The 21,091-nt window shown below is 60.5% G+C and overlaps 7 protein-coding genes across 7 annotated transcripts; 3 read left to right on the top strand and 4 right to left on the bottom strand.

Annotated features, from left to right (window-relative positions):
• Window positions 1-23: 23 nt before the first annotated feature.
• Window positions 24-5,899, bottom strand: SDRG_12690 (hypothetical protein; the record flags this gene model as incomplete). Its single annotated transcript, XM_008618772.1, has 23 exons — window positions 24-323; window positions 367-603; window positions 646-1,466; window positions 1,513-1,617; window positions 1,662-1,768; window positions 1,812-1,860; window positions 1,906-2,216; window positions 2,307-2,594; window positions 2,639-2,811; window positions 2,859-3,041; window positions 3,087-3,212; window positions 3,260-3,414; window positions 3,465-3,712; window positions 3,757-4,100; window positions 4,146-4,343; window positions 4,389-5,046; window positions 5,088-5,132; window positions 5,182-5,239; window positions 5,280-5,367; window positions 5,414-5,525; window positions 5,576-5,643; window positions 5,689-5,736; window positions 5,783-5,899. 23 exons carry the CDS (start codon window positions 5,897-5,899, stop codon window positions 24-26), a joined length of 4,839 nt encoding a protein of 1,612 aa, XP_008616994.1.
• Window positions 5,900-6,021: 122 nt separating this feature from the next.
• Window positions 6,022-9,006, bottom strand: SDRG_12689 (CAMK/CAMK1 protein kinase; the record flags this gene model as incomplete). Its single annotated transcript, XM_008618771.1, has 6 exons — window positions 6,022-6,087; window positions 6,139-6,726; window positions 6,779-7,212; window positions 7,728-8,173; window positions 8,222-8,337; window positions 8,383-9,006. 6 exons carry the CDS (start codon window positions 9,004-9,006, stop codon window positions 6,022-6,024), a joined length of 2,274 nt encoding a protein of 757 aa, XP_008616993.1.
• Window positions 9,007-9,768: 762 nt separating this feature from the next.
• SDRG_12688 (CAMK/CAMK1 protein kinase) lies at window positions 9,769-11,404 on the top strand (the record flags this gene model as incomplete). The annotated part of the gene is made up of 8 exons (XM_008618770.1): window positions 9,769-10,035; window positions 10,087-10,200; window positions 10,253-10,351; window positions 10,396-10,514; window positions 10,560-10,808; window positions 10,858-10,909; window positions 10,960-11,046; window positions 11,098-11,404. 8 exons carry the CDS (start codon window positions 9,769-9,771, stop codon window positions 11,377-11,379), a joined length of 1,269 nt encoding a protein of 422 aa, XP_008616992.1. The 3' UTR covers window positions 11,380-11,404.
• On the bottom strand, window positions 11,258-15,023 carry SDRG_12687 (CAMK protein kinase). Its single transcript, XM_008618769.1, has 15 exons — window positions 14,672-15,023; window positions 14,528-14,626; window positions 14,369-14,481; window positions 14,019-14,322; window positions 13,473-13,976; window positions 13,324-13,425; window positions 13,166-13,278; window positions 12,863-13,117; window positions 12,773-12,821; window positions 12,284-12,727; window positions 12,143-12,241; window positions 12,016-12,101; window positions 11,696-11,965; window positions 11,522-11,651; window positions 11,258-11,478 (listed from the first exon to the last, which is right to left on the bottom strand). Exons 1-15 carry the CDS (start codon window positions 14,960-14,962, stop codon window positions 11,419-11,421), a joined length of 2,919 nt encoding a protein of 972 aa, XP_008616991.1. The 5' UTR covers window positions 14,963-15,023; the 3' UTR covers window positions 11,258-11,418.
• A 761-nt stretch (window positions 15,024-15,784) lies between these two features.
• Window positions 15,785-17,094, top strand: SDRG_12686 (CAMK protein kinase). Its single transcript, XM_008618768.1, has 5 exons — window positions 15,785-16,171; window positions 16,218-16,693; window positions 16,737-16,785; window positions 16,833-16,916; window positions 16,970-17,094. Exons 1-5 carry the CDS (start codon window positions 15,812-15,814, stop codon window positions 17,039-17,041), a joined length of 1,041 nt encoding a protein of 346 aa, XP_008616990.1. The 5' UTR covers window positions 15,785-15,811; the 3' UTR covers window positions 17,042-17,094.
• A 71-nt stretch (window positions 17,095-17,165) lies between these two features.
• On the top strand, window positions 17,166-18,718 carry SDRG_12685 (26S protease regulatory subunit 6A like A; the record flags this gene model as incomplete). The annotated part of the gene is made up of 6 exons (XM_008618767.1): window positions 17,166-17,936; window positions 17,986-18,066; window positions 18,119-18,310; window positions 18,359-18,502; window positions 18,550-18,603; window positions 18,647-18,718. The coding sequence occupies 6 exons, from the start codon at window positions 17,166-17,168 to the stop codon at window positions 18,716-18,718; spliced, it is 1,314 nt and encodes a 437-aa protein (XP_008616989.1).
• A 64-nt stretch (window positions 18,719-18,782) lies between these two features.
• Window positions 18,783-20,758, bottom strand: SDRG_12684 (hypothetical protein; the record flags this gene model as incomplete). The annotated part of the gene is made up of 10 exons (XM_008618766.1): window positions 18,783-18,938; window positions 18,979-19,058; window positions 19,108-19,211; window positions 19,262-19,371; window positions 19,420-19,541; window positions 19,585-20,274; window positions 20,321-20,462; window positions 20,509-20,580; window positions 20,627-20,674; window positions 20,717-20,758. The coding sequence occupies 10 exons, from the start codon at window positions 20,756-20,758 to the stop codon at window positions 18,783-18,785; spliced, it is 1,566 nt and encodes a 521-aa protein (XP_008616988.1).
• Window positions 20,759-21,091: the final 333 nt, after the last annotated feature.

Genomic DNA, 21,091 nt, shown 5'->3' with positions numbered 1-21,091 from the left:
AAGGCAAGTATCAATGTGTCAAGTCAGAAAGACGGAGTGGAAAAGGATATGTCTTGGCCGTTGAAGCGGTACATGCTGCCAGAGACGTCCATGACGAAGAGCATGCGCTTCTTGAGCGGCGCGAGGTGGAGACCGTCGGGCGTGTCGGCGACGCCGCGCCGCTTGAAGACGTTGCGGTCGCCCGCGATGCCGTCGACGAGCTTGGCATCATCCCACTCGCCGCTCGACTGGTGCTTGAGCCACCCGCGCTCCTTCTCGATGGCTTCGAGGTTGCTCAAGACACTGCGCAGCTGGTCTGTCTCTTGCTCGATGCGGCCGAGGTACTACTCGTACGCGGGTCAGTACTCGAATCAGCCGACGCGATACCTTTTGGTACGCTTGCCACTCGCCGCCCGTCATGTCAATGTCCTTGAGCTTCTGCTGCAGCGCGGCGTCGGCCATGGCCTTGGCCTTTGCGCGGGCTTCGGCGCTCACCTCGTCTTTCTTGGCTTGCGACACTTGGTGCACCTTGTGGCCCTTGTCCAGGCGGTAGGGGCCCCCGCGGCCGCCGAGCCCGGCTGTGTCCGAGCCGCCGGTGCCGCCCGCCCACGTGTTGCCACCGACCTATGGCCACATATAACCGAGCGCCATTCAACACGTGTGTACGTGGGGGGTGTTGTCCGGGTCGTCTTTGCCGTACTTGGGCATACTGGCATCGGTCTTGGGCGTCGACGCGCCGCCGCCGTCCTGGAGTTCGAGCGGCGTCACGACGCCGGCGAGCGTGTCGTGATCAAACATGTACTTCCAGCTCGCCAGATCCTTTGCGAGCGCCGTCGGGTCCAGCTGCCACCGCCGCAGATCACCGCGCGACTGCAGCGTGAGGACGTCACCATCCGGCAACGCGGCGACGGCCACAATACCGTTCGACTTGGTCTTCTTGGTCTTGGGACGGGTCTCTGTCGCGACCAGAATGTCCTTGCTCGTCTCGGACTCCACGTCCACGACGCTCAGCGACGGCGCGCCGCCACGACTCGTGACGAGGCGCGGACTGTCCAAGACCGCCGAGGTGACGCGCTCGCCGTCATCGCCAAAGGGGCGCGGTACCGAGTAGACATCCACGATGCCTCCGTCGTCCGAGGTCACAAGTTGTTGATAGGCGGCCGCCGGGTGCGCGAGGAGCTGCGTGTCATCGCGACACGTCGGCGGCGTCGACAAAGCGTACGAGGCCTTCGTCGACAGCTTATGCTGCGTCACGTGGCGGCCCGCGGTCGCGTCGACAAGGTACACGTTGGTGTCGTCATCCGTGTAGTGGACGCGGTAGACGCCAGCGTCGGGCGAGAGGTGCACAGCCGCCACAGGCGCCGGCGTCGTCACGACCGTCGTCGACTCGTCGTTCAAGTCGACGATCTGAAGCGTCGGCGTCCCAGCCTGGAAGAGCACGATCTTGTCGTCGACGGCGTCCACCACGGCCTGTGTCTCGGTCCGGTCTAGCGACAAACGGTATATAGTAATAAAAGAAACAATGTATAGTACCTTGCGTCCACTGAAACATGGTGCGCGACGACCGCTTCTGGCTCAACGACGGCACAGCGTACGACTGGCGCACCACGTGATTCTCCGAGAGGACCAAGATCAAATCTGCCCTTCGTGTGACGCGCCGGTGGTGGGTCGATCAAGGGTACCTGCGCTGGGCACGTGGAGGACGAGGTCCTTCCGGTACGGGTAAATGCGCGGCGACGTGCTGCGCGTGTAGCCATAACTGTCTTCGAGCTCCGTGTAGAGGTGTTTTCTACTTCGCACCATCAGCGTCGCCACCTCCATCGATTGTGTACCGGTCGGTGCCAAAGTACGAGTGGATCCCGAGCGGCTGCGCGGTCGCCACTAGTTGATCGTTGCAAAAAACGTCTGCAAAGTCAGTAGCTATACCGTGCACCGAGGTCGACGGCAGCACGGCGAGGGACGTGGCCACTTGGTGCGCGCTCAGCGGCACCGTCCAGGACGCGACTTGCTCGGTAAAGATCTCGCGCCGGTGGTACTCGACGCCAAAGGTGCGCGACGTCGGCGGCTCAATGTACACGCGTCGCGTCTTGAGCGGCTTGCGCTCCAATGGCAGCTGCGTCGACGCTACCCGCTGCCACGAGTCGACCTTGGTGCGCGGTGGCAGTGGCGTCGACGGCGCCACCTCGATCGCAACCGTGCGTCGCGCCGAGGCGTGTGATGAGAGAGGGATGCCATGACTAGGATCGCAATGTGTATTAGCAGCATATCCAACTTAGAGGCCATGGCTACCGACAGTCTAAGCATGGGCGTGACAGAGAGAGACGTACCGGAGGAAGACGGCGGCGAGCAATTGGCGCAAGTTGGGGTCGTACGCGTCAAACGCCAAGACGTTCTCAAGCGTGTCGGTCACGCCGTCGCCCGGGAACGTCTGCAGGTGCTTGGCGACCGCGACAGCTTCGCGCGTCGAGTACGGATACGTGATGGCGCCGTCGTCGACGAGTTGCCGGAGCTCAGCGAACGCCGCGCAGAGACGCTCGAGCACGTCGACCGGAACGCTCGGCGCGTACGCCCGCAGCAGCGCGAGCTCGGAGGCCGCGTCCGGGTTGTCGATCGAGCTACGTAGCTTGAGTTTCTATGTAGACAGAGGTAGAGGCTGTACTGGCTCGCAAAGATGTCGCCGATCTCCGAGAAGAGGTTGTTGCCAAGGAACGGGTAGCCCGGACGGTTGGCCAGCACCCACATGCGGAAGTGGGGGTGCACGAGGATCGTCTTGTCGGCGTCAACGCCGTCCGTGGCGACCTTGGTCGGGTCCAAAATGCGACGGCCGTCCCCCTACGCGCATGTTGCCGACGCTTCTTGATGACGGAAAGAGCGGGTACGAGCAGCATCTCGCCGTCTTCGATGAGGCCCTTGAGCACACACACAACTTCAAGCGGCGCCTTGTCGGCCTCGTCGACGACCAGCGTCCGGCCTTCCTTGACCGCGCGCACCAACGGCGAGTCTTCCCACGTGATCTTGCCCTCGGCCAGCGACGGCACGAGCGTCAGCGTTTGCACCGTCGTCTACGTCTCGTCGAGCGTGTTTGGATAAGAAACCAAAGGACGTACATCGCGGTGGAGCTGGATGTACTCGCGCTCCTGACGCATGAGCTGGAGGAGCCGGTCGACGACCTTGTTCTTCCCGACGCCTTGGTTGCCGATGAGCAAGAGGTGGCGCTGCCCCGCCACAATGTCCTAAGCACCTCATCGGTACTATCTGAGAGAGGTCGACTCCTTGGTACCTGCAGCACGTTTTGCATCACGCGCGTGTGCTTGGGGATGTCGTAGTACAGCGGCTGCGGCACGAGCTCTGGCCGGGTCGGCGCCTTCGGGATCGGGTACGTCACGTTGCCGATCGTCAAGCGCGTCTCCGACGCAGTGATCGAGAGACCGTCCTCTACCGATTTGCATGAAAATCGAATAGCTTGGGCGATTGGGGGTAGGTACCACTGGAAGAGGCTGCTGAGACCGACGACGGTGGCGGCGTGTAGCACGCGTCCAGCGCCCGGTGGATGGCCTTGGCCAAGTTCGGGCCGACAAACGTCGTCATCATCGTGTCGTGCACGACCGGGCCGAGGTCATTCATGGCCGTGTCTGGGAACGCATCGAGGCGTCGGGCCATGCGCAGGAGCTGGCGCAGCGAGAGTGAGAGCTCCGGCGTCGCCTGCACCTGGTCCCAAAAGGCCACGAGCACCCTACGCATCGTCGTCATTCGACACGCAAATCAAGCTGGGCGTACGAGGTGACGGCGGCCGGCAGCGACGGGCTCAGGGACGTGAGCATGTGCTGCAGCTCGGTGCGGGACAGCGCCGGAGCGTGCGCAAAGGTCATCATGGCCAGACTCTCGGACGAGAGCCAGGACGGGAACTTGCCCTTGCCGGTGCTGTCGCCGAGGCAGAGGATGCGGAAGGCCGGGTGGATGGGCACTGCGCCGTCCGACTTGTCGGCCGAAATGAACTTGGCGCCGTCCGCGAGGTCGATCTCGCGGTCCTGCATGAGGCGCTGGAGCGTCGCCAGCGTGTCGCCGTGGAGCCGATGGACGCCGTCGAGGATCGCGACATGGCCGTATCGGGCCGCGTGCATCTACCATGTCTCTCAGCACTTGTGATTCGACCGACGTCAACGTACGAGCGGGCTATCTTCCCAGTACGTGTTGCCGTGGTCGTCGGTCGCCCGGCGCTGGTACAGATCGCGCGACGTCATGTCCTTGAAGAGCGTGAACAGCTCGGACGGGTACCCGAGCCGGTGTGCAAACAGCCGCGCCAAGCCCGACTTGCCACTGCCCTTGGGCCCGAGAAGGCACACGTCTTTCCCGAGCGCATGGTCCTACGCAGATCTTCTTCGTCGCTCTGTGACGTCGAGCAAGCGCACCTGCAGCATCGTCGTGAGCACATCGTGGTAGGCCGGCGCCTCCACGTAGCCCGGCATCGGCGCCATGTTCGGGCCCAAGGCGCCGCACGCGACCGAGATTGCGGGGTCTTGGCCAACGACGAGGTCCGCCACATGCGGCGCCGTCGCAGTCAGCGCGTAGCTCGGCGATGTCGATGACGACGACGATGCTGCTGCTGGGAAGAAGGCGTCGAGCACTCGCTCCATGGCGTCCTTGTGCTCGGTCCAGAGCTCAATGGGGAAAACGCGCCGGAGAGCGTCCCGCACGGACGCCGACGATGGAAACGCCGAGGCGACAGCGACGACATGCTCGATCGAAGCGAGGTGCGGGGGCCGCTGGCCATGGGTCGTCATGTCCTCGACGACATGGATGGCTTCGAGGAGCCCGACGAGCTTCTCCGTGAGCGGGAGCGACGCAGATGGCACGGACGCCAAGAGAGTTTCGAGGCGCACGCCCGGCGACGGCGGCGAGATGCGCCGGGCCTGGAAGCGCGATCGCAGCGGCGGGTCGAGCGTTCGCCCAGGAAACGGCGGCACGGGCAGCCCGAGGGCAATGACCCGGAACGCGGGATCGACGCGCACGAGGTTTTGCGCGGCCAGGGCCTCGGCCGTATGGCCTCCCGCCAGCAGCGCGTCGTAGCTGCAGGCGATTATAGAGTGCAACAGACAACAGGCTCTTACCTCTCGGCCTTCATGAGGAACCGACCGTCTTCGAGCGCCATCTCTCTGTAGATACAAGTAATAACGATAGGATAGCGAAGTAAATGGAGCCCACCGGTTCTCCAAGAGGTTGTTGAGCGTCGGGAGCACGTTGCGCTCGGCCTTCTCGAGACCTGCGAGCCATGAGTGACCAACGACGCTGCGGAAGCGTACCGTCGAGGATAAGGAGCCGGCCGTGCATGGCAGCGCGGACAGGCGCTTGGTCGGTAAAGATGGCGGCGCCGGCCGAGATCTCGCGACGCTACCCGCCGCCATAAGCTCAATGTTTGGGTGGAGGCATGGTGCACCTGCTTGAGGTCCGACTCGGTCGTGTCCTGCGAAATGGCCACGTACTCGACTTCGCGCTGCAAGAGCTCAGCAAACTGCAAGGCGAGGTGGCGGCGCGCCGGCCCGGGCGGGCTACATTGTCGCAGGAGCAAGGTGGTTCACCGAACGCTGCGGCGACGTACCCGATGAGGAACATGTCTTGCTGAAGCACGTCCTTCTGGAGCATCCAGCGAAGATGCTGCAATGACTCCTGCGAGCGCCATGAGTTTACGCTGAAGGAGACGGACTGTATTACCTGCGAGAGCGTGCTGGGCACAAAGCCTCGGGGCACCAAGTGCGGTTCCTACATGCATGTGGGTGGTCCTGCAAGGTCGACGCAAGCAGCGTACGCTGGGCGTGGCCTTGGGCACCGAGATGCCACCAATCTGCACGGTGCTCATCGCTGCCTTCTGCAGCTGGACGACGCGCCAGTGGCTCGACCGACGACCGACCCGTTGGCGGAGCATGCTACGATCGAATTCCAGAGTTGACGTAAACAGGAGGTTTTGATGTGGCTAATTGCACGCCACTAATAACTGCAACCCTAATCGCGATGCAACAGGAAGTCGAGCAAGTTATAAAAGGCTAGTTATATATCTTTCGATACGTCCGAGTCGCGCGCGCGTAGGTGGTTGACAAGCATCGTGGCCTGGACCTACTTCAACGGTCCGTGAGAAGATGGCAGTCGGAGCTATTTGCATGTTACCGCGGCCTTGAACTTGCGCCGGGACTTGTTGAAGTCCGGCAGCTTCTCCATGACGCTGACAAGGTTGCGCGCCGAGACGTTCTGGCCGACGATCCACGGGTCCTGGAGCAGGTCGAGCGCGGTCGGCCGCACCTTGGGGTCGAGTTCGAGCGCGCGCGAGACAAAGTCCTTGGCGTCCTGCGACACCTCGCTCCAGTCCGGATCGTAAAAGTAGAAGCGGCCGTTGACGATGTTGTCAAAGAGGATGTTCTGGTTCGGGTCGTGGAAGGGCGTGTAGCCCGCGAGGAGCACGTACGTGATGACGCCAATCGACCAAATGTCGACCGCCTTGCCGTACGTCGCGTCCGGTCGCGAGATGATCTCGGGCGCCACGTACTCGGGCGACCCGCACGTCGTCGAGAGGCCGTTCGTGTCCTGCTTGGCAAAGCCAAAGTCCGCGATCTTGATGGCCGAGTTGTCGGCCTTGGACGTCATGAGGATGTTCTCGGGCTTGAGGTCGCGGTGGACGACGCCGACGCTGTGGCAGTACGCGATCGCTTCGAGGAGCGTCTTGACCAAGTCGCGCGCCTCCTTCTCCGAGTAGTACTCCTACGTCGCGGTGTAGCGTGAGGCAGCCACATGCAAAGACAAGCAAACGTACCATGAGCGCGATCCGCTCAAAGAGCTCGCCGCCCTCGACGTACTCGGTCACGAGGTAGTAGTACTTGGGCTCCGAGTAAAAGTCGACGAGGCGGAGCACGTTGCGGTGGTTGAGCTTGCGCAAGATGCGGACTTCGGAGAGGATGTCGGCGTCGTCCTGCGCCGAGAGCGTCTCCTTCTTGAAGATCTTGACGGCGCAGAGCTTTCCGGTCGCCTGCGACCGCGCCTTCTTGACGATCGCGTAGCTGCCTTCGCCGAGGACGCCGCCGAGCGTGTAGTGCTCGCGGAAGAAGCCCGGCGACGGGTCGTCGTTCGAGTCGTCCATGCGCTCGACCTCCGTGGCCACCTCGGAGGCCACGTCCGTCACGTCCTTGTCACCGTCGTCGTCGCCGAGGCCCGCTGGCCGCCGGACGCAGGAAAAGCCGCAGCCCATAGCTCTCAAGGCGAACGAAAAATTGCGATCTCGACCATCCCACGTAAACGCTCTCTGACGCATCCATGTTATAACACATATTTATATCCAGCCCACAACCAAGGGTGGCAAGCTGCGCGCCACGTGCTGTCGCGACTACCTTGCCGGAAGAGACGACCAGCCTCCTTCTAGACGCGGGCATCGACAGTATACGCTAAGGACAGCATCGCAGAGCATTCGCCGCGCGGAAGAGCCGTACGTTGAGTCCAGTAGTGGGCAGTGTTATAACACTTGACCCACAATCCGACGCAGCGGTGAATTCTTCGACTGTGACACCGTGCAGTAGGCGCAGCACGTGCATGGACGACTGCCGGACGCATGCTTCTGACAGGAAGACGCATGCAAACGCTGTGGCAGACGCATGGAAGCGGAGTACATGACAGAATGGACCGCGAGATGGAAGCTTGGAAGAGGTTCTATTGCCAAAACTGGGGCTAGATTAAGTAGATACACTAGACGACGACGTCAGTGGGGGCACGGGCAGGCGGCGTCATGGGCGTCGACGCAGACCGGGCGCGAGCGTTGTTGAGGAGCGACACGGTGGCCTGCACGGTCTTGACGGCGGCCTTGAACTTGCGGCGCGCGTTGAAGCGGCGCAGTTCGTCCATGACGCCGTTGAGCGGCGTGGCCGAGACATCGCCCGTGATCCAGACGTCGTTGAGGAGCTCGTCGACGGTCGCGCGCGCAGATGGGTCGACCACGAGCATGCGGCGCACAAAGGCCTTCGCCTCGTTGGACACGTCGTCCCAGTAGGGCGACTCGAACTCAAACTGGCCGGATTTGATGTTGTTGAAGAGCACCGTGTTGTTCTTGCCCGAGAAGGGCGGGTAGCCGCAGAGGAGGATGTACGTGATGATCCCGGCCGACCAAATGTCGACCTGCTTGCCGTAGAACGACCGCGCGAGGATCTCGGGCGCAATGTAGCTACATCCGAGAATGAGCAACCGATATTACAGGTCCAGAGGAGCGTACTCGGGCGACCCGCACTTGTCGGTGAGCTTGCCTTCAAAGTCCTGCTTGGCAAAGCCAAAGTCGGCAATCTTGATGGACGTGTCGTCGCCACGCGACGTGAGCAGAATGTTCTCGGGCTACTACCATGTGAGACGTCGAGGAAGAATGAAGAGGTTGACTACCTTGAGGTCGCGATGGACAACGTTGAGGTCGTGGAGGTACTGGATCGCGTCCAGAAGCGTCTTGATCAAGTCGCGCGCCTCCTTCTCCGAGTAGAACTCCTTCTCGACGATCCGGTCAAAGAGCTCGCCGCCCTCGAGGAGGTCCGTGACGATGAAGAAGTGCGAGGGCTCTTCGAAAAAGTCGTGCAGCTGCAGCACGTTCTTGTGCTTCATGAGCTTGAGGATGCCCACCTCCATGAAGAGGTCGCGGATCTCGTTCTGCGCCATCTTGGCCTTCTCAAAGCACTTCACCGCGACGCGCTTCCCATTGCGCTTGTTCGTGGCCACGTATACGACAGCGGTCGCACCTTCGCCGAGCTTCTGGTCGACGTCGAGGGCGTAAATGTCGGCAAAGTGGTGCGACGAGACGAGCGACGGGCGCGACTGGATCGCCGGCGAGAGCGACTCGTCGTCGACGCGCGGACTCTGCGGCGGCGTCGAGAGATTGTCGCTGTCCTCGAGCGGGCCGTCGACGGCGGCCGTGGCCTCATGCACGTCGCGGGACTTGGGCTCAGCATGGCCCTCGTCCTCGGCAGGGCGCGGGCCGCGGCCACAGCAGCACAGCTTCGAGTTGCTTCCGCCCATGGTCTCTTCGTCGTGCAAATAGCAGTGTGGTGGCTTTATCCTTCCCTGTATGGAATCCAATACACTGTCAATGAGCGCGATTGTAATATAATATCTTTTTATTTGTATGTAATATTTTATTTTATGGTCGTAGTGGATTGTTTGGGCTTTTTAGCCAATCAGCGCGCGTTTTTCCATCCCACGACGCCACAATCCAAGACGTCGGCCAATCACCGACGCCGATCCGGTACCACATACCCAATCACAGGCGCGTATCTTGTGTCGACACTGGCGACACGCAACTCTTTGCGAGAATTAGTATCATGACCAAGGATGCCAGCGCCACCGAGTAGCTTGCGCTCGCCCCAAGCACCGTTGCCGCTGCCTCCCGCCTTGCCGCACCTTGTTCTTCCGCCTTTTACTTCTTTACAGTATTAACACCGCCGGTCGAGCCCACGTCACATGGCACATGCTTCAATTTGGAAAAAATGTGTGAAAATCGCAGCTGAATTTTACAGTATTTCCACCGTCGCGCGAGCCGAGCGTCTGAACCCTCTGTCCAGCAGACGCAGAAGTATCTACCATAAGCATGAAGTGCTTTCTTGGATGAGCTCTGGCCGCGTCGACGCCTCGCACGAGCGTCGGTCGCTCGGAGTTTCAATATCCTCCCACTGCACTGTAGTACTGTAGGACAATATGATTATTTTTGGCCAATCAGAGACCGCTCTGCCATCCTCGAATTTATGCCAGAGCACGATGGGCTGCTGCGGCGGAAGGCTCATCATGGCGCAGGAGGACGGGGCCGAGGCCGACGCCGTGCACCTTGAGGTGGATCCCGAGACGAAGGCTATCAAGCTCTCGGGGCCGTCAACCGACTTTGCGGCGCACTACACGCTCGGGCGCGAGCTCGGGCGCGGCGCCTTCTCAGTTGTGCGCGAGGTAGTGCACACGGCCAGCGGCACCAAGTACGCCGTCAAGTGCGTCGAGAAGCGCAAGATGCTCGAAGTGGACTACACGTCCATGGCGTTTGAGGTCAACACGCTCAAGAAGGTACGGTCGCCTTGCAATGCACTGCCGGATCAATGAGCCTCATGATGCTAGCTGCGCCACCCCAACATCCTGACCTTTTACGACATATACGAAGACAACGAGTACTTCTACCTCGTGACAGAGTTCATGGAAGGCGGCGAGCTCTTTGAGCGGCTGGTCGAGAAGGTTGCTTCGATGCTCGCAGGCATCTAGTCTTGCTAACCTCGTCTGCATGTAGTCGTACTACACGCAGCACGATGCGAAGGAGGTCATCACGACGCTGCTCAAGGCCATCAAGTACTGCCACGAGCGTGGCATCGCGCACCGCGATCTCAAGGTCGACTCTGTTATAAGTGCATGTGCCATTACGCCGTGATGTAGCCTGAGAACATTCTGCTCACGAGCAAGACGGACGACGCATCGATCAAGCTCGGCGACTTTGGCCTCGCCATCACGCACGACAACTGCCGTAGCATGACCACGCGCTGTGGCAGTCCCATGTTGGCTCTCCGGCAATCGATGTGGGAGGTCTCATGCTTATGTAGCTACACGGCGCCCGAAGTGCTCGACATGGAGACAACGGCGTACGGCAAGGAGTGCGACATCTGGAGCATCGGCGTCATCACGTTCATGCTTCTCTCGGGGTCGCCGCCCTTTTACGAGTCGAACCTCGCGGACCTGTACCGCCAAATCAAGGCCGCCGACTACCACTTTGACCCGTACTACTGGGGCCACGTCTCGGAGGACGCCAAGCACTTCATCTCGCGCATGCTGGTCGTCGACCCGGCACAACGGTGGACATGCTTGTATGACCCGCGTATCACATAGCTCATCGCTGCGTAGCGCGACGGCCGATGAGCTACTGCAGCACCGATGGCTCGCGGGGTCGTCCCAGGTTCTCTGCTACTGTTGGCCCGGGTGAACCTCATGGCGCTGCTGCTGTAGGAGCAAAGCAACCCGTCGTTGCTTCAGGCGCTCTCAGAGCTGCGCAAGTTCAACGCACGGGATACGATCAAGCGCGCCATCTCGTCCGTACGTCGCTGTCTCGCATGTCACGACGGGAAGATGACGGTATTGCACTAGGTCAAGATTGCCGTGTCGATGCACCGACCGAGCGGACTCAGCAGCAGCTTTGTCAGCAGCGAATGCTCCCGACGGGTCGTCAACGGTAGTCTGACGTCGCCGGCTGCCAAGAGTGCCAGTGGGACACCACCTGTACCGCCAATGGAGGACAGCGACGACAGCGAAAACGACGTATTCCAATCGTTCATCCAGACGGTGCCGCCGCCGGCCGAGGTGCCCACCGTGACAAAGCCGGTCGACGACATGCCCCGTCTCTCGACTGGCGACGACGACTGGATATGACCAATGCTATTGCGATGTTTGTTTCGAGTCGTTGCTCTCTTATGCAGACGCCACGGGCTTGGAGCTGAAGAGCCGGCCGAGCACGACCGACGTCTTGACCTACAGACCCGCTGAGAAACCTCACACCCAAGAGAGGGCAGACCGCCGACATGACGCCTTTGAGCTTGCGACGAGCTTGGAGCCGGCGCAGCTCCGAGCCAATGTCGAGCGACGTCGTTGGCACCTGCGGTACACACATCCACGGGTGCGCCAGCAAGTCGTCGATGGTTGCCCTACGCATGTGGATGACATCAGCATTTTTGGAAGGGTAGCGCACCGCCTGGCAGGATCGACGACGAGTGCGGCGGAAATGAAGGTCATAGCGTCCATCGAGACGGCGCTCCAGTACGGCGCGTCGAAGAGAACCTTGCCGCGTTTGATGGCCTTGAAGAGGTGAAACTGGTTGGCGCCGTGAAAGGGGAGGTAGCCACAGAGCAAGACGTAGGCAACGATGCCGATGCTCCAAATGTCGACCGGCGCCTCCTCAAAGCACTTGCCGTCGCCGTCGCGTTGCATGACGCGCAAGAGAGACTCGGGTGCCACGTACCTACTCTTACTCGTCAAGCGTCGTTCTCGTCCATCGAGAAGAAGACTTACTCGAGGGCGCGGCCGTGCGGCCGGCCAAACCGAGTGAGCACAAGCCACGTATCGTCGTCGGGTTTGGTGAGCACAATTGTTTCGGGCTACACGCAAGTCGTATCTCAATCTCAAAAGACGCCTGTACCTTGAGATTCGAGTGCACAACGCCCGCTTGGTGGCAGTGCTGAACAGCATGCAACAGCACCTTGACCAGCGCGCGCGCTTCTGCCTCCGAGTAGCAGTCCTACTCTCCGTGCGACTTCTGCTGCTACTGTAGTGCGAGTACCTTGTCGACGATGCGGTCAAAGAGCTGGTCACCGGTCGCCGCCGTGAGCACGAGGTAGAGGCCGTCGGGCTCGGCGTCGAAGTAGTCGAGCACCTTGATCGTGTGCGGGTGGTCGAGGCGCCGAAGCAATTCGACTTCGCGCGTGACACCCGCGATAGCATCGGCCGAGAGGCGACTTGTATCGTAATGAACGACGTGGACGGGCGACGACGACTCGATCGTTGCAGCGCGGTGGAGGACGCCCACGCCGTCATGGCCGATGCGCTCATGGAGGACGTACTTGGCGTGGAAGCTGGCGCTCGTCGTCGTCGTCGACGATGACGCTTTGGCGAGACGCGCGAGCGTCATTGCGGCCTTGACCGTCCGCACGACGCAGCGGAACTTGCGCTTGAGCAGAACGCGGCGCAGCTCGTCCTTGGCCGCTGTCAACGGCGTCGCGGCAACCTACGTATCCCAGTCCATTTCAAGTCGTGGGTTCGGACGTGGTACGTGGTCGGCGTGGAACCATGGGTGTTGGAGCAGTTGCGCTGCCGTGGCCCTGGTCGCGGGTGTTAGGTATGAAGCTACGGTAGAAGGTACCGGTGGGCAGGGTCGGCGACGAGCATGGCCGAAATGATGCGTTTGGCGTCGTCCGTGACTCCGTCCCAGTACGGCGAGTCAAACACAAAGGTCCCGCGCGAGATGGAGGCTTCGAGACTCGGCGGGTCGTTGCCATAGAACGGAAGGTACCCGCTCAAGAGAACGTACGTGAGGACGCCAATGGACCAAATGTCGACGGGGGGTCCGTAGGGCGTGGCGCGTCGGCGGTTGGCAAGGACCTCGGGGGCCGTGTAGCTAGTCGATTTTGTGATCCAACTCGACTCTCACAGCGAAAGCACGTACTCCAACGAGCCGCAGACGCATGTCAATCGCCCATCGTCGTGCGTCGCGAGGCCAAAGTTGGTCAGTACCATGGCGATATCGTCGTCTGGCGACCGCAAAAAGATGCTTTCGGGCTACAGCCACACGACTGCGCAAGTGCTTTGTCTCAGTGACGGTACCTTGATGTTGCGGTGGACTACACCTTTCGCATGGAGGTGGGCGACGCCGCTCAAGAGCTCTCGCAGCAACGCGCGCGCGTCACGTTCCGAGTACCCATTGTCCTAGCGCCATGATGTCGAGTGACAACAATGGAGCATAATCATCGTACCTTGGCGACGATGCGCTCAAAGAGGTCGCCACCCGCTGGGAGGTCGGTGACGAGGCAGTAGTGGTCGCTCTCAGCGTAGAAGTGATGGAGACGCTCGACGTTCTTGTGCGCGATGCTCTGCAGCACCGACACTTGGCGGTTCAAGTCGATCTCGTCCTCGAACGTCATGAGGTCTTTCTCATAAAACTTGACGGCGTAGCGATCGCCGGTCGCGACTTCGACGGCCTCGCGGACGACCAGCGCCTTGCCCTCGCTGAGCACATTGGGGCTGATGGCGTAGTTCTTGAGGAGGGCAGCACTCGCACACTCGGGCTCGACCACATACGGGACAGCGACAGAGCCCTGCCGCCGCAGCGTAGGTCGCACTGGAGCGACGGGAGCCGCGCAGAACGCGCGTTGGAGGGCGACCGTGGCCGTGACGGTCAACACGGCAGCGCGGAATTTCCGCTGCAGATTGAGGCGGCGAAGCTCTTCCTGGGCACCGCGTAGGGGCTTGGACGCGACCTGCAACACGCGTCAAGCAGTGAAATGTGAGAGTCTGTCGACCTGAGTGCTTGTCATCCAGGGATGGGAAAGAAGCTCGCGGGCCGTCGGGCGCTGCTTTGGATCGTGAATGAGCATTTGCGTGATGCAGTCCTTGGCCATCGCCGAGATAGAGGCCCAGTCGCTGCCGTCAAACTCAAACTGCCCGGCGGTGATGCTCGCAAAGATCGCGTCTTGGTCGTCGCCGTAGAACGGTAGGAAGCCTGAGAGAAGCACGTACGTCACGACGCCAATGGCCCACACATCGACGGGTGCGCCGTAAGGAGAGTGCGAAGAGCCGTTGGCGAGGATCTCGGGCGCGACGTAGCTACCATTTCGCATGAGTCGACGAACGCCAGGTACATGGTGCGTACTCAGGCGCCCCGCAGATGCTCGTGTGCTCTTCGTGCGCCGATGCGGCAAAGCTAAAGTCGGTGAGCTTGATGTTCGTGTTGTCGTGGACGCTCGTGAGCTTGATGCTCTCGGGCTGCATGTACTGTCTGAAGCCTAGGATGATTTGCAGGTGGCTGTACCTTGAGGTTGCGATGCACCACGCCTTGGTCATGACAGTACGCGATGGTTTCCAGCAGCGTCTTGATCAAGTCGCGGGCTTCGCGCTCCGAATAGCTCTCCTAGCAGACGATGCATGAGGCGAGGCCGTGCAGGCGCCAGCAGACCTTGGCGACAAGCCGATCAAAGACATCGCCGCCTTCGACGAGGTCGCAGACGATGTAGAGCTGGCTGCCCTCGGCGAAGATGGCGTGGACGTTGAGGATGTGCGGATGGTGCAGGACCTTGAGCACCTCGAGCTCGTTCTGCATGTCGATCTCGTCCTCGAAGCTCATGCGCTCCTTGTCGAGGACCCTCATGGAGAAGAACCTTCCTTGCGGACGATGGAGGACCTTATGCACCGCTCCATGCGGCTCCTCGTAGAGCAGTCGCCCGATGATGTACTCGTCCATCATCATCGTCGCTCCGTGGATTTTGCAAGTTGAGATTTGTATGCGGCTTGGCACAATGGAATGTTCTTATCGGATTGGTTGAAACAAACGAAATTTGACCAATCCAAGGCCAAGAAAGATACTTTTCTCGCGGGCGTGGTGCACGTCGCGCAACCCTGACACGTCAGTGTGCCCACCACTCGACACCGTCCTCTCAACCAGCAGTACAAAAGCGTTTCGGGTTGTCTCTGTGCGCTACTACCCTATCCTAGTACCTCGCTTGATTGTTTATAATGATTCAGCGAAACACTAGGGAATTTAGGGACTGGGGTCCGCGAGCTCGAGAAGAGCCGAGCCATAAGGACAAGCGGTCCTTCCCAGAACATGTACACTAGCTACAAGAGTACAGTGTATCTCACGACCCAAGGGATATCTGGTTTGATGCTTCAATCGCTTTGCAGAATCTCAACGCGCAGGTTCAAACCACTTCGCACCTGCTTGGACCCAAGATAAGCTTGTCATGTAAGCTGCTCGATGGGCTAGGATACATAATTGTATTTGGCCAACGTACAGTGTACGTCAGCCGTAAAGATGTAATCCGAGTTCCAGATATATAGAGACGAGAGTACGACGTCTACCCCGTTCGGACCCTTGCCGTCTGCGTTAACGTGTACAATGTCCTCTTCGCAGCTCGATTCGTGATTTATGAAAGGCACATTGTACCATCCGCACGGGTTCCATCCAAATCACTCGGACGACGGGGTTGTCTCAACCGGCGACGCACGATTGGCTAAAATACCGCCAATGAGATGCTGTCGGTGGTTTGCAAATGGGCAATGTGGCATAATTCGAGGAGACACCACCCTGTTGGGCACGATGAGCGCAGCTGGCGATGGCGAGCAGCGTGCCGGCGTGGCCGTCAAGGACCTTCCGCGCGCCGACTTGGCCTTCGCCGCCAAGTACGAGATGGGCGACGTCGTGCCGGGCCGCTCGTCCGCCGTGCGACGCGCCACCGAGCGCAGCTCGGGCAAGGTCGTCATGGTCAAGCGCTTTGACCGGACAAAGCTCTCCAAGGCCGACATGAAGGAGCTCCGGAAGGAAACCTCGGTCTTGCGCAAGCTCGCGGGCCACGCCAACGTCTTTGGCCTCCACGACTTCCTCTACGACACGTACGAAGTGTACGTGGTCACGGACCTCATCGAGGGCGACGACCTCTTTGAGCGCATCGTCAAGAAGGTGCATCCGCATCATCGTCGAATCTTTAGCCTATTGCTGACACTAGGAGATCTACACGGAGAAGGAGGCGCGCGACGTGATCAAGACGCTCCTCGAAGCCGTGGCCCACTGCCACGCGCACGGCATCGCGCACTGCGATTTAAGCCCGCAGAACGTGCTCTTCACGAGCAAAGCCAGAGACGCGACGCTCAAGCTCACGTCGTTTGGCTTGGCCCAGGAAGAGGGCGTCGACACCTTCTCCGTGCCGTGCGGCCTCCCGACGTTCATCGCGCCCGAGGTCGCCAAGAGTCTCATCTCGTACGAGACTGCGATCTACACGAAAGCTATTGACGTCTGGGCGGTCGGCGTCATTGCGTATACGATTCTCTGCGGCTACTTGCCCTTCTACAACCACACCGAGTGGAACCTCTACAAGGAGATCAGCAAGGGCGACTTTAGCTTCAACGACGCTGACTGGGCCGCTGTCTCGCCGTCGGCGCAAGCGTTCGTTGCCCGTGCGCTCGTGGTCGACCCCCAGCAGCGGTACAAGACTTCTACAGCTCTCGGGTTGATGGAGTGCATGTAGCCCCACGGCCGACGCGCTGCTTCAGGACGCTTGGGTGACTGCCTCGAGCGTACATCGCCGCTTTACCCCTACCGTACTTGGACACGGATTGCGTAGGTGGCAACGACGCCGCTGGTGAACGCCAAGGCCGAGCTGCGCCAATTCAACGCCCGGCGGAGCTTCAAGGCCGCGATCCACACGGTATACTTGTACATAATCACTGACTATATAAATTGTAAAATGCGTGTCGGTAGGTGCAGGCCGCGCTCTCGCTCGCGCGCATCGCCGAAGTCGCGGACGAAGACAACCAGCACAGCGACGCGTAAAAGTTGCGTGCATATAGTGTGTTCTTCTATCGCAAAGTGCTTGTACCGAGTCGACGTTGCGTTTTCGGATCTACGGAAACAAGGGGTGAAGGTTCATTTGCGGCTGGCGGAAGCAGGAAGCAGCATGAGCAGCAGCGGGAACGAGTCGATGGGCCTCGAAGGAGGCGACATCTGGGGCGAGATCGAGCCCGAGATCCTGGGCATGACCAACGACGAGCTCAAGCAGCGCATCCGCCTCCTCGACAACGAGATCCGCATCATGCGCTCCGACATCACGCGCATCAACCACGAGAGCTCGAGCCAGCGCGAGCGCATCAAGGAGAACAACGAGAAGGTCAAGCTCAACAAGCAACTGCCGTACCTCGTCGGCAACGTCGTCGAGATCCTCGAGATGGAGAACGAGGACGACGAGCAGGATGGCGCGGCCACCGACACGGACGCGGCGCGCAAGGGTAAGAGCGCGGTCATCAAGACGTCGACGCGCCAAACCATCTTTTTGAGCATCCCGGGCCTGGTCGACACGGAGAAGCTCGTGCCCAACGACCTCGTGGGCACCAACAAGGACAGCTACCTCATCTTGGAGAAGCTGCCCGCCGAGTACGACTCGCGCGTCAAGGCCATGGAGGTCGACGAAAAGCCCACGGAAGACTACAGCGACATTGGTGGCCTCGACAAGCAGATCCAAGAGCTCGTCGAAGCCGTTGTGCTGCCCATGACGCACAAGGAGCGCTTCGAAGCCATCGGCATCACGCCGCCCAAGGGCGTCTTGCTCCATGGCCCGCCGGGTACAGGCAAGACGCTGCTCGCGCGTGCTTGTGCCAAGCAGACGGATGCCATTTTCCTCAAGCTCGCGGCCCCGCAGCTCGTCCAGATGTTTATCGGTGACGGCGCCAAGGTACGATGCATTGTATGTACAGCATCGTCGAACCATGGCCAACATATAGCTCGTCCGCGACGCCTTTGAGCTTGCAAAGGAGAAGTGCAAAGACAAGGACAAGGGCGGCGCCATCATCTTCATCGATGAGGTACATGCATCGCACCAGGTTGAAGGAGCATGGAGCTCATGACGGTGTGTAGTTGGACGCCATTGGTACAAAGCGTTTTGGTGGCGAGCAGTCAGGCGACCGCGAAGTCCAGCGCACGATGCTCGAGCTCTTGAACCAGCTCGACGGTTTTACGAGCAACACGAAGATCAAGGTCATTGCTGCCACGAACCGACCGGACGTGCTCGACCCGGCGCTCCTGCGTTCGGGTCGTTTGGACCGCAAGGTACATTGCACTTAGCACCTTGGGTACGCATGACCTATTTGCCCGTAGATCGAACTGCCCCACCCGACAGAAGAAGCCCGTGCGCGCATTCTCCAGATCCATTCGCGCAAGATGAACGTCGACACGGACGACGTCAACTTTGACGAGCTCGCGCGCTGTACGGACGACTTTAACGGCGCACAGCTCAAGGCGGTACGCCTCCTGCCCGCCACCGGATTGGGTCTCACACATGGTGGTAGGTGTGCGTCGAGGCTGGTATGCTTGCGCTGCGTCGGGAGGCCACGATCATCAAGGTACACTCGGACCCTCTATCGTCCTCGTCTCATGCGCATGTAGCACGAAGACTTTATGGAGGGCATTGGCGTCGTGTCGGCCAAGAAGAAGGCGACGCTGCAGTACTACGCGTAAACGAGGCCGCCCAAGCTCTTGGGATTCTACCGTGTCTATACTATTTCGCCCTCTTGATTACATCTTAGTACTCGTACGCGTCGGGAAACTCGACCGAGACGGGGCGGCGGCCCACAGGCGACCACGGGCGCACGTCGCCGCCGGCGAGGAGGCCATCGATCGCGCTGCACGAGAGGTTGACGGCGTCGAGTGCGTCGAAAAAGCTGCTCGGGCTCGTGCTCTACGCATACCATGACGCCATGCACGTTCGAGAACTGCACCTTGGGAATGTCGTGGAGGAAGCGCATGGCGTCGCCAAGGTCGAGCGTGAGCAAGTGCTCTTCGTACAAGATCAAAATCGCTACGCAAGAGCTCCATTGTCTCTAGCCAAGTAGCGCCGGAGCATGTACCCATGCAGGCTTGGAAGAAGAAGGGCGTGCCGACCAAGATGTAGACGTCCCATATCCGCAGCACGACGTCCAGGGGCACGCAGCGCGTGAAGAGCGTAAAAGCCCTAGCATACATCCTCGCATGCGTCGTCCTTGGACAACGAGGAGGACGTACCAGTCGACGACGTACATCTTGGCGTCCATGCCGATCTCCTCAAAGTACGCGTGGAGCGCCGGCAGTTCGTGCTGCAGAATCGTGTCGTAGACGCGGAGGTAGTGCAGCGTCTAGCGCAAAGTATCAAGACAGTATCAACCGCCGGGGACATGATGTACGCGGTCTTCTTCGAGGCGGTACATGTCAAAAAGCAAGCGCGTGCTGAGGAGCGATACCATGGCCTTGAAGGCCGAGAAGCTGTCCATATGAAGACACAGAATCGCGGCCAAGTAGCTCATGCCTGCGCCAATATATCGCAACTCGAATCCCGCCAGTCGTCGTACCTTGCACGTAGCCGAGGTCGGGGCGGTAGCACGTGTACGCTTCGAGGACTTCGTACGTCTTTTGCGCTCCGACGGCGCCGGCTTGGAACTGCGGGTGGCTCCCGAACGTCCGCGGCATGTCGAGCTTGACGAGCTTGATGTTGCGCTCGTTGTCGGCGATGAGCGCCTCGGTGAGCGTCGACTTGGCGTGCTGCGGCGATGTCACCACCACGAAGCCGCCGTCAAGTCCCGACGTGTCGATCGTCAGTGACGGGCGGTTCGGACGCGTGTCTTTGGCTTTTGCGGCCGCGACGTCGAGAAGCACAGCCTTGGCGCGCGTCTTGCAGATCTCGAAGAGCTGCTCGTTGATCTGCAGCTTGTTGCCGAGGAGCGCGGCCCACGCACGGCCGCGCACTTCCTTCGGAATCCCCGCAAAGCAGAGGCCTCGGACAAAATCCATGGGCTTTTGGTGCTTGGCGTCGCCCCAGTGCGGCAAGACGTCGTGCAGCCACGCCTCGGTGAACGACGTCTTGAGCTTCGGGAGCCGCGCCGCCTTGCGCTCGTCACGCCGCTCCTTGGTCGTCGACGCGAGGAAGCGCCGGCGAAGCGACTCGGAGATGCCGCTGCGCACCGAGAGCAGCTCGGACTCGCTTGGCTTGCGCTCGACCATGTTGAGCGACGCCTCGCTCGTCGTGTCGGCGCCGACGCTCACTACTCGTAGGTTCAAACGCAACGCAAGATAGGACCGCACGCGTACACTGGTCCTTGCAGCTCTTGATGAGATGGACCCACTTGGCGCGGTCGGCGTCGGTCGGCGCGCTCACGTAGAGCCGCAGCTTCTCGTACCGGATCTCGAGCACAAAGTTGTGGTCGTGGACAACGAGGTTCTGGTCCGTGAGCTACGCGCCGCCGTGAGCGCATGCCTCCGACAAGAGAGGGCCGTACGACGTCGAGGTGCTGGAGAGCGTACGTAGCCTTGGGCTTGCGCCCCGACTTTTTACTGTAGAGCAGCGCCGTCTACGCTGTCGTGTGAGGCGCATGCTCATGCTGCGTCGCTTCGTACCGTCGTCAGCACGAAGTACCGAATCTTCCATAGCTTCAAGTGCTGGCTCTGGACAGGCGCTGAGTAGGAGGCATACAGGCGAGCGCGTACCTGCTTGTGGAGGTAGCCTTCGTGCACGACGCAGGCCGCCATCCCGACTCGTTCTGTGCTTAAGCCCGTTGCTGGAACGCGTGCGTAACGGGTCGGGCCGCTCGTTTTTCACGTGAAAATCACACGTCGTATGGTCAGCACTGGCGCCACGGATCTGGCACAGCACCTTGGCGCTTCACGACGACCGAACACGAGCCTCTTTCCATCGATCTCACGTCGAGGTGGTGGAGGCGATCGTAATGCACAAGTGCAAACTCAGGTTCGCGCACGATGAGCTGCCACGTCAGTGCAGCGCAAACGGGATCTGCGTCCAGTGGCGTGTGTAATTGCGTATTTCCCACGGTGGGATTTCAATACCGTGGGCCTTTTTTGCGC

This window comes from Saprolegnia diclina (assembly GCF_000281045.1).
Source record: "Saprolegnia diclina VS20 unplaced genomic scaffold supercont1.51, whole genome shotgun sequence".
Taxonomy (NCBI): domain Eukaryota; phylum Oomycota; class Saprolegniomycetes; order Saprolegniales; family Saprolegniaceae; genus Saprolegnia; species Saprolegnia diclina.
Note: the sequence above shows the minus strand (reverse complement) of the source record. Positions and strands in the feature narration are given on the sequence as shown.

Excerpts from the sequence above, each read along its gene's own strand:
- SDRG_12687 (XM_008618769.1), bottom strand. The coding sequence starts at position 14,962 with ATGATGATGGACGAGTACATCATCGGGCGACTGCTCTACGAGGAGCCG. Across the intron at positions 13,118-13,165 it reads TGCGTCTGCGGCTCGTTGGA|CTACACGGCCCCCGAGGTCC; the intron begins GTACGTGCTTTC and ends AAAATCGACTAG. Across the intron at positions 11,479-11,521 it reads TCAAAGGCGTCATGTCGGCG|GTCAAGACGTCGGTCGTGCT; the intron begins GTCTGCCCTCTC and ends GCGGGTCTGTAG.
- SDRG_12686 (XM_008618768.1), top strand. The coding sequence starts at position 15,812 with ATGAGCGCAGCTGGCGATGGCGAGCAGCGTGCCGGCGTGGCCGTCAAG. Across the intron at positions 16,786-16,832 it reads CTTGGGTGACTGCCTCGAGC|GTGGCAACGACGCCGCTGGT; the intron begins GTACATCGCCGC and ends CGGATTGCGTAG. Across the intron at positions 16,917-16,969 it reads TCAAGGCCGCGATCCACACG|GTGCAGGCCGCGCTCTCGCT; the intron begins GTATACTTGTAC and ends GCGTGTCGGTAG.